We start from the raw sequence: 10,076 nt of genomic DNA on the forward strand, positions 1-10,076 counted from the left end.
GAAGGAGGTGGGGGTCACTAGAAGGTGGGAACAGCTTTGCAAATGGCTAACCCCTTTTGAAGGCATGCTAAGCTTTCAAGTAACTCTAATTGACAGCTGTAATCTAAGATGTGTTGACACACTGGATGCACTTGCCAAAGTCATGTTTAATGGTTTATATCTCACACAGTGAAATGGGGCAAAGTTAAAAACTCATATGGCTTTGGATGTGTATCTATTACCATCTGTTGGTTCCCGGATCCTGGGTTACATCATTCTTATTTTTATGTTAAACATTACCAGCAATAAAAAACAGATAGAGGGCGGGGCGAGGTGGCTCACACCTGTAATCCCAGCACTTTGGGAGGCCGAGGCAGGCGGATCACGAGGTCAAGAGATCGACACCATCCTGGCCAACGTGGTGAAACGCCTTCTCTACTGAAAGTACAAAAATTAACTGGGCATGGTGGCGCACGCCTGTAGTCCCAGCTACTCGGGAGGCTGAGGCAGGAGAATTGCTTGAACCTGGGAGGCGGAGGTTGCAGTGAGCCGAGATCGTGCCACTGCACTCCAGCCTGGTGAAGGCAAGAGACTCTGTCCCAAAAAAAAAAAAAAAGATAGAGAAAGGTAGAGGGGCAGGGGGTGGGGGCACTCACATAGGGGAGGATATTTTGATTGAACGCAGGCTTGACAGAATCTTATTTTCTTCTTCGAAATCCCAGAAAACAGAAAACAGCAGGAAGATGTCTTATTGGAAAATATCCCCAACAATTTCGCCATGAGTCAAACAGGGAAGAACAATTCCTCAGAAGGAGAAACTAAGCCCCAGACTTCATTTGTCAACACATTTCTCAGGGGCTCCAAAGCTGAAAGCAGAGAAGAGAAAAATGATCTTCAAACAACCGATTTCCAGCCGGGTGACTGGATACAGAAGACAGCCACCTCAGACACTGGTAAGCTGCTGGCTGCTGGTGTTTTGCTGTTGTATTTGTTTTGTTTTGTTTTTACTTTCAGATTTAAAACATTTTTATTTTTAATTTTTCTGGGTGCATAGTCGGTACCTATGTTTATGGGGTACATGAGCTGTTTCAATACAGGCAATGCAATGCGCAATAATCACATTGTGGAGAATGGGGTATCCATCCCCTCAAGCATTTATCTTTTGTGTTACAAACAATTCGATTATACTTTTAGTTATTTTTATTTATTTATTTATTTGAGACAGAGTTTCACTCTTGTTGCCTAGGCAGGAGTGCAATGAGTTGCTGTGAGTGTCCCAGCTCAAAGCAACCTCTGCTTCCGGGATTCAAGTAATTCTCCTGGCTCAGCCTCCCACGTAGCTGGGATTACAGGCGTGCACCACCACACCCAGCTAATTTTTGTATTTTTAGTAGAGATGGGGTTTCACCGTGTTGGCCAGGCTGGTCTCGAACTCCTGACCTCAGGTGATCCTCCTGTCTTGGCCTCCAAAAGTGCTGGGATTAAGGTGTGAGCCACCACACCCAGCCTCTTTTAGTTATTTTTAAATGTAGAATATTTGCACATTTAAAAATAACTAAAAGCATAACTGGATTGTTTGTAACACAAAGAATAAATATAGTCACCCTGTTGTGCTATCAAACAGTAGGTCTTATATATTCTAACTATTCTTTCTGCACCCATTAACCATCCCCACCTGCCCCACAACACACACACACCCTTCCCAGCCTCTGTATTTCTTTATTTTTCAGAGTTTTCCTCTAATGTGACCTTATGGGTTAAACTAAAGACTTTAAGACTTTTGAGACTAAAGATTCTAACTCTGAGTTTCTGTGCTAAGCATTTATTATGTTGCTTAAATGCTTTAAATGATTCATAATTTTACTTTTAAATGACTAAAAGCAATGTAACACTACAGAAAGGTTCAGGGAAAATACCTAATTTTCTTTCATTATAACACAAATAATCGTTTCTTTAAGATTATTTTCAGTCTTTTTTTCATGTGTATGAATTTATGTTCTGTCAGTCAGCAGTCAACAAATATTTGTTGAGTGTTTACTATGTGGTAATCCCTGCTCTAAGTGTTAGAAATACAGCCATGAAAAAAACCAAACGCAGATATAACTTCAGGCGGTGATAAGTGCTATGAAGACAAATAATGCAGGCTAAGGAGACAAAGAATGATGGGACAGAGATGGGGGTGGAGGAAAGAAGTCTTCAATTTGGCGGCATTTGAGCAGCAATCTGAATAAAATCAGCTTTGTGGAATGAATGAATGAATGAATGAATGAATAAATGAATAAAGCCAGCCACTTAGGTATTTGTGGAAATAGCTTCAGGCAAAGGGACTGCACATGCAAAGGCCCCAGATAGGACTGAGCCTAGAGTGAGAGAGAGCCAGGAAGTCAGGTGTACTGAAGCAGGATGGGAGACGTGGAGAGGAAGTGGGTGGTGGAAGACAAGTCAGAGAGGTCGCTGGGGCCAGATTGGCATCTTTTGCACAACTGTAATAGCTTACAGATGCCCCCTGAGTGTATGGGGCTGTGATCCTACTTCTGGAACATATTATTATATTGCTCAATTCCCACATTGCTGCATGATGCTCAGATGTATAATTTTCATGTTTGCATAATATTCCATTACATTCATATGTCTTACTCACTCAATGAATTCCTTGTTTGCCCTTCAGCGAGTGTCTTTGGCTTTCCTCCTTTCCCATTCACTGTTTTACTGTATTTTAGCTATTTTTGAAGTACAAATTCCCAGAACAGGAATTGCAAATTCAAGGGTTATGAAAATAAATGATGTCAAATCCCTCTCTAAAGTTATGTGTTATGTGCAATGTCATCAATATATTATGTATTAGGTTTAAAGAATTTTTAAAACATTTTAAGCATATGCAAAAATAGAACAAAGAATCCCCATGGTCACCTACCTTTAATGATTATTAGTCAGGCATAGTGGCTCATGCCTGTAATCCCAGCACTTTGGGAGACTGAGGCAGGAGGATCACTTAAGGCCAGGTGTTCAAGACCAGCCTGGACAGCATAGCTAAACCCCATCTCTAGAAAATAGTTTATAATTAGCTGGACATGATGGTGTGTGCCTGTGGTCCAGCTATTCTGGAGGCTGAGGTACGAGGATCGCTTGAATCTTGGAGGTCGAACCTGTGGTGAGCCATGATTGCACCACTGGACTCCATGCTGGGTGACAGAGCGAGACCCTTAAAAAAAAAATCAATCCATGGCCGATTTTATTTCTTCTTTTTTTTTTTTTTCTGAGACACAGAGTTTTGCTCTGTCGCCTGGGCTGGAGTGCAGTGGTGCGATCTCGGCTCACTGCAACCTCCACCTCCTGGGTTCAAGTGATTCTTCTGCCTCAGCATCCCGAGAAGCTGGGACTACAGGTGTGTGCCACTATGCCTAGCTAATTTTTGTATTTTTAGTAGAGACGGGGTTTCACCATGTTGGCCAGGATGGTCTTGATCTCTTGACATCATGATCCGCCCGCCTCGGCCTCCCAAAGTGCTGGGATTACAGGCATGAGCCACCACACCCAGCCCATAGGGCTCTTTCTAAACCACAGATACAGCATTATCTCTTACCTGCTTAAAATCCTTCCCCGAGACTCTCCTGCCTTGAAGAGAATGTCTATATTCTCTCTATATTCTCTGTATATTCTATATGACTGACTTATTGTCACTGAAGTGTGCAACCATACACTGCACGCCTCCACTTCTCATCTACATGGGAACTGTGGTTTTCTTGCTGTCTCTTTCACTAGACAGGCAGCTCTTTGAAAACAGGAACTTGTTATCTTGGTTCCTGATACAGTACCACCCGTTACCAATGTGTAATAATGTTTAATGAGTATCAGGTGTTTTGGTTGACAAACCTTGACAGGTTTCAGTTGGAAAGGAACTTGTGAGAAGGCTCTAAGAGCCAAGAGCTTTGTTCAGAGCTAACCCAGCTAGAAAAAGGCCTGAATCTCCACAGAGCTGCTCCTGTGTGATTACCATTGCCCCTGGACCCACCGTGCCTCCCCCTCCACTCCAGCCTAGCTGCAGCAGCTGACTTACCTGCTCCACACACTGAGCTGTGACATAAGGTATCCTGCGAAGAGAAGGTTTCATAGATTTTTTTTTTTTTTTTTTTTGAGACAGAGTCTTGCTCTGTTACCCAGGCTGGAGTGCAGTAGTGCAATCTTGGCTCACTGCAGCCTCTGCCTCCTGGTTCAAGAGATTCTCATGCCTCAGGCTCCCTGGTAGCTGGGACTACAGGCGTCCACCACTACACTTGGCTAATTTGGTTTCATAGTTTTTTTTTGTTTGTTTTGTTTTTTTAATGTAGTCTTGCTCTGTCGCCAGGCTGGAATGCAGTGGCACAATCTCGGCTTACTGCAACCTCTACCTCTTACTGCAACCTCTACCTCCAGGGTTCAAGCGATTCTCCTGCTTCAGCCTCCTGAGTAGCTGGGATTATAGGTGCACATCAGCATGCCCAGGTAATTTTGGGTTTTTAATAGAGACGGGTTTTGCCATGTTGGCCAGGCTGGTTTCGAACTCCTGACCTCAGGTGACCTACCGGCCTCGGCCTCCCAATGTGCTGAGATTATAGGCATGAGCCACCATGCCCGGGCAGGGTTTCATAGATAAAAAATATTGAAATACATGGTCTGTGAAATGTCCAGGGCTCTCATAAGTTAGTACTCATATTTAGATGTTTTGATAAAGATTTATCACGATGATTTATTTTGGTAATTGAGGAACTATAAAACCAATATTCATTCAATTATTTGCTCATTGAACAAATATTTACCAAATACCTCTCAGGTAAAAGGCCCTGCAGATTCCATGTCCATGGGAGGGTTCAGAAAGTTTAAATCACGATGCTCTTGAGAAATAAACCACGCATTTCATAGGTGAGTAAACCAAGGCTCAGAGAGGTTAAATGACTTGTTGCTCGGACAGACAGGTGACTTGAACCAGGTCTTTGGACTGTGCTGCCTACTTGTCAGTTACATCAAACATGACAGAGCACCCAGTGGGATGTGGACTGTGGAGAGATTTCCGTGTCTGTCAGTTCGTAGTTTATTGTTGGTGACCTTTCAGAAACTATCTGGATAGAGGAGTGTAGCAACCAGACAGTACAGGGAAGGAGTTGGGCTCGCAAGTGTAAACCACTCTTTCCAAACATTTAACAGTGAGGGAAATGCTCGACAGAGCAGTGTCTTGAGGAGAAAACAGAAGAGTGGGTTTGGCGGGGCTGGAATTTGAACATGATCGTAGGTTGGGGTAAAAAGCTTAAAAACAAGGGCCGGGCGTGGTGGCTCACGCCTGTAATTCCAGCACTTTGAGAGGCCAAGGCAGGCGGATCACGAGGTCAAGAGATGGAGACCACCCTGGCCAACATGGTGAAACCCCGTCTCTACTAAAAAATACAAAAATTAGCTGGGCATGGTGGTGCACACCTGTAGTCCCCAGCTACTCGGGAAGCTGAGGGAGGAGAATTGCTTGAACCCAGGAGGTGGAGATTGCAGTGAGCTGAGATTGCACCACTGCACTCAAGCCTGGCGCCTGGAGACAGAGCGAGACTTTGTCTCAAAAGAAAAAAAAAAAAGCTTAAAAACAAATGAGAGACTGCAATAAGATGCAATGCAGAGAAATCTTTAAATACAGAAATAAAACACATACACCACGGGCTTTGGAACAACTATTCCGGGTTCAAATTCAGGCTCTGCTTCTTCCTAATTAATCATGTCTCGAAGTCTCCAAATCTATGAAATTGTTTGCGACTCCTTTAGACAAAATGTCTTGTACTTTGCCAGCACCTAAACGGCAGTCCCTCCTTGTCTCCCATCCACAACTCTGCTCTGCTCAACCCAAAATTAGGGTTTCCAGAGAAAATACATCCAGTAGTTGAGTCATACTATAAAACGATTCCTTATTGATTTGAAATTTAAGCCTGAGCACGGTGGCTTATGCCTATAATCCCAGCACTTTGGGAGGCTGAGGCGGGCAGATCATCTGAGTTCAGGAGTTCAAGACCAGCCTGGCCAACATGGTGAATCCCATCTCTACTTAAAATAAATAAATAAAAAATAAATTAGCCAGACATGGTGGTGGGCGCCTGTAATCTGAGCTACTTGGGAGGCTGAGGCAGAGGAATTGCTTGAACCTGAGACGCAGAGGTTGCAGTGAGCCGAGAACTCACCATTACACTACAGCCTGGATGACAGAGTGAGACTCCATCTCGAAAAAAAAAAAAAGCAAAAAAAGAAATTTAAATTTAACTGGGCATCCTGTTGTTTTTCCTAAATCTGGCAACTCTGCCCAAACTTAAATACCTTGTGTCCAACGTGCCATAAAAATGGGAGAGTGGAAAGGTTAAATGGTGGCTATTGCTGCCTCCTACTGGTGAAATGTGGTAATAACACCAATCATTCCAACAAAGACTAGTATCCTACAAACGGTTTTCTTAGAACAAAGAGAAAGCCAAAGACTGCTGTGGATTAGAGGTATAGTTTTTATTATCCTGCTAATCATTTGGTCTAAATGCATTACTACTGCAATCCTACTATCTTTTAATTTTCACTGGTACCAATGCATTTCTTCTTAGCTATGTGGTCTTACACCTTTTTGTCAGGGCTAATAAAATATTACTGCACATTCCAGAACTTATGATTTTTTCTTGGATTTCAATATATGTAGCTATATGTTTAAAGTTGTATATTTCACTTACAAAACCACTTTAAAATCACTGAATACATGTATATTCATTTTTCCTTATAAAAGTATGATGTATTTCATGTATGTCTTAAATGCTGGCACCTGGTCAGGCATGGTGGCTCATGCCTGTAATCCCAGCACTTTGGGAGGCCAAGAGAAGATGGATCACCTGAGGTAGGAGTTCGAGACCAGCCTGGCCAACATGGAAACCCCATCTCTACTAAAAAATACAAAAATTAGCCATGCATGGTGGTGGGAGCCTATAGTCCCAGTTCCTTGGGAGGCTGAGGCAGGAGAATAACTTGAACCTGGGAGGCAGAGGTTGCAGTGAGCCGAGACTGTGCCACTGCACTCCAACTTGGGTGACAGAGTAAGAATCCATCTCAAAAAAAAAAAGAAACGAAAAAAAAATGATGGCACCTGCAAGTAGTCAAAGAATGAGTACATAGTAGGTGCTTAATAAAATGATAGTTTTTATTATTATAGTGCTATCATATTATTATAGTGTTATTACAGAGGAAGCTGGTGAGGGTGCCACAGTAACAAGAAGGACAAGCAAGGCTTTCCAAATGCACTTTCTGGTAGGAGTTGACAAAGAGCAAAAGCTCTCCAAGGCCTACTTTCTCTGGATTTGTGTTTGCCAATTAAATGGTCTAAGAACTGACCGGCAAGAATTCCCCTCTGTGGAGCCATTTGAAGCTCATTGATGGTGATTTCGATGTTTTCCCCTCTTCACCTGCTTGGTTTTAGGAGACAAGTATCTCTGCTTCCTCCCTAGCAGTTGCATCCAGTTGTGTGCCCTTCGAGTTAGGAAGCATCTCAAAAGCTGGGCTGGGAGGTTTGCTTCTCACCCAGGAATGCAGCTCTGTCTGTCTTCATGCTGAGAAGTCCAGGTCAGGTCATGATAGAAAAGCCACTGAGTTCCTTGGCTCCTTGAAGCAGTGTCTGGGCACCTGGTGGCAGGAACAGAGGCTAGTTAAGCTTTGTCCCCAGTAAATGGCTCTACCTCTGAGTTGAAGTTTTTCTAACAGGCCAGTTCAGAGTTGTGCAGTCTTTTCACTTGTCTGATTGTGCTCACTATGCATCTTTCATACATCCATCAACAGCAAATTATTTTTTATGCTTATCACACAGCTAAGCCTCTGAGTTCAGAAATGGAACTGAGATCCAGTATGGAGGAAAATGAGCGGTTCCTGCAGAAGCTGGGCAAAAAGACTGTCGACAAGTGTCTAGATTTGAATAACTGCGGATTAACAACGGCAGACATGAAAGAAATGGGTTTGTATGCCATAGACCTTGCACACAGGAAGACGGGGCCTTCCCATGGAGATGAGCAGATAAAACAGGTTTAGCTACCCACCTGGTAACCCCAAGTCTGCTGAGTGGTCCCAGAGAATTACAGGAGTAGCATTACTATTTTTTTTTTTTTTCAAACAAGTTAATTGATCCTTCCTTAAGCTTTGAAGACTTGAGCTGAGTTTAGGAAAAGAGGCTGTATGAAATCTTAGTGTCACATCCCTGCATTTTCAGACTGCAGTTGTTTGGTAGAAATAGAAAACATCCCAAGAAATAGAAAATGTAACATTACAATTTCTCCAGTTGTACAGGCTCCCTGCTTTGCCAAAAGTCAGCATGCTCGCCCCCATCCATTCCCTTACAGTACAAAACTATGTCCTGTTCATGTAGACATTGCCTTTTCTTTGCCACAACTCACAAGTCACATACCTATATCTGTATTTTCTTCTGTTCACTTCTAGTTGCCTTGCTGCCTTTTCTCCTGGACTTAGAAGAACTGGATATCTCCTGGAATGATTTTGTAGGTGGAACCCTCCATTCCATCACTCAGCAAATGCATCTGGTCAGCAAATTAAAAATCCTGAGGCTGGGTAGCTGCAGACTTACCACTGACGACATTCGAGCACTGGGTATGATGAATGCGTTTCTTTTTTGTTTTATTTTATTTATTTTTTGAGACAGAGTCTGGCTCTGTTGCCCAGGCTGGAATGCAGTGGTGCAGTCTCAGCTCACTGCAAACTCCTCCTCCCAGGTCAAGTGATTCTCCTGCCTCAGCCTCCTGAGTAGCTGGGATTACTGCGCCCAGTTCATTTTTGTATTTTTAGTAGAGATGGGGTTTCATCATGTTGGCCAGGCTGATCTCAAACTCCTGACCTTGTGATCTGCCCACCTTGGCCTCCCAAAGTGCCGGGATTACAGGCGTGAGCCACCACGTCTGGACAATAAATCAGTTTCTTAAAAGATTAATTCTGCTGGGCACAGTGGCTCATGCCTGTAATCCTAGCACTTTGGGAGGCCAAGGCAGGCAGATTGCCTGAGCTTAGGAGTTTGAGACCAGCCTGGTCAACATGTGAAAGCCTGTTTCTATGAAAATACAAAAAATTAGTTGGGTCTGGTGGTGGGCGCCTGTAGTCCCAGCTACTCAGGAGGCTGAGGCAGGAGAATTGCTTGAACCTGAAATGTGGAGGTTGCAGTGAGCAGAGATCAGGCCACTGCACCCCAGCCTGGGTGACAGAGCGAGACTCTGTTGTCTCAAAAAAAAAAAAAAAAAAAAAAAAAAGATGGATTCATTCAATGCACATTTGCAAGCTGAATCCTCAAGGGCAAACTATCTCTGTTGCCTACTCCATTGGTGATTCTGGTCAAGGGCATTATACATGACACAGTGCACTTGTATAACTGCTAAAAAGCTATGTAAGCCTGTGTCTAGGTCTGTGCTGAGCTCTGTAGATAGAGAAAAGAACAAGGCTGTCCAGGTCCCTGCCTTCATGGAGTTTATTTATTTATTTATTTTTACTTTTATTTTTTTGATCCCAAGTCTCACTCTGTTGCCCAGGCTGGAGTACGGTGGCACAATCTTGGCTCACTACAACCTCCGCCTCCTGAGTTCAAGCAAGTCTTCTGCCTCAGCCTCCCAAGTAGCTGGGATTACAGGCGTGTGCCACTATACCCAGCTAATTTTTGTATTTTTAGTAGAGACAGAGTTTCACCATGTTGGCCAGGCTGGTCTTGAACTCCTGACCTCAGGTGCTCTGCCCACCTTGGCCTCCCAAAGTGCTAGGATTACAGGCATGAGCCACTGCGCCGGGCCTCATGGAGATGAAATGGAGGTTATTGTAAAACATGCTCACACTGGGTCTCAGTTACTGCATGTGTAAAATAAAGGAGTTACAGTAGACAAGAATTAAGTTCTTTATAATTCCAAAATAATACGTCTCCCTTCTATTTTCCCACTCCGATTTGAAAAATTAAACAAGGGGCCGGGCGCGGTGGCTCACGCCTGTAATCCCAGCACTTTGGGAGGCCGAGGCGGGTGGATCACGAGGTCAAGAGATCGAGACCATCCTGGTCAACATGGTGAAACCCCGTCTCTACT

General features: G+C 43.7%; 1 protein-coding gene across 2 annotated transcripts in view; it reads left to right on the forward strand.

Moving 5' to 3' along the window:
* The first annotated feature begins 666 nt into the window (after positions 1 to 666).
* LRRC31 (leucine rich repeat containing 31) overlaps positions 667 to 10,076 on the forward strand; it is a 27,344-nt gene continuing 17,934 nt past the window's right edge. Inside the window, exons 1-3 of one of the 2 annotated variants that reach the window (XM_017501979.2) lie at positions 667 to 932; positions 7,820 to 7,963; positions 8,443 to 8,610. In XM_017501979.2, the coding sequence (XP_017357468.2) occupies positions 758 to 932; positions 7,820 to 7,963; positions 8,443 to 8,610 (487 nt within the window). In that variant the 5' untranslated portion in view covers positions 667 to 757. The remainder of the gene's footprint in view (positions 933 to 7,819; positions 7,964 to 8,442; positions 8,611 to 10,076) is intronic. The other variant, XM_037729030.1, reaches the window with a different exon arrangement.

The sequence above is a fragment of the Cebus imitator genome, unplaced genomic scaffold (assembly GCF_001604975.1).
Source record: "Cebus imitator isolate Cc_AM_T3 unplaced genomic scaffold, Cebus_imitator-1.0 Scaffold287, whole genome shotgun sequence".
Lineage (NCBI taxonomy): Eukaryota > Metazoa > Chordata > Mammalia > Primates > Cebidae > Cebus > Cebus imitator.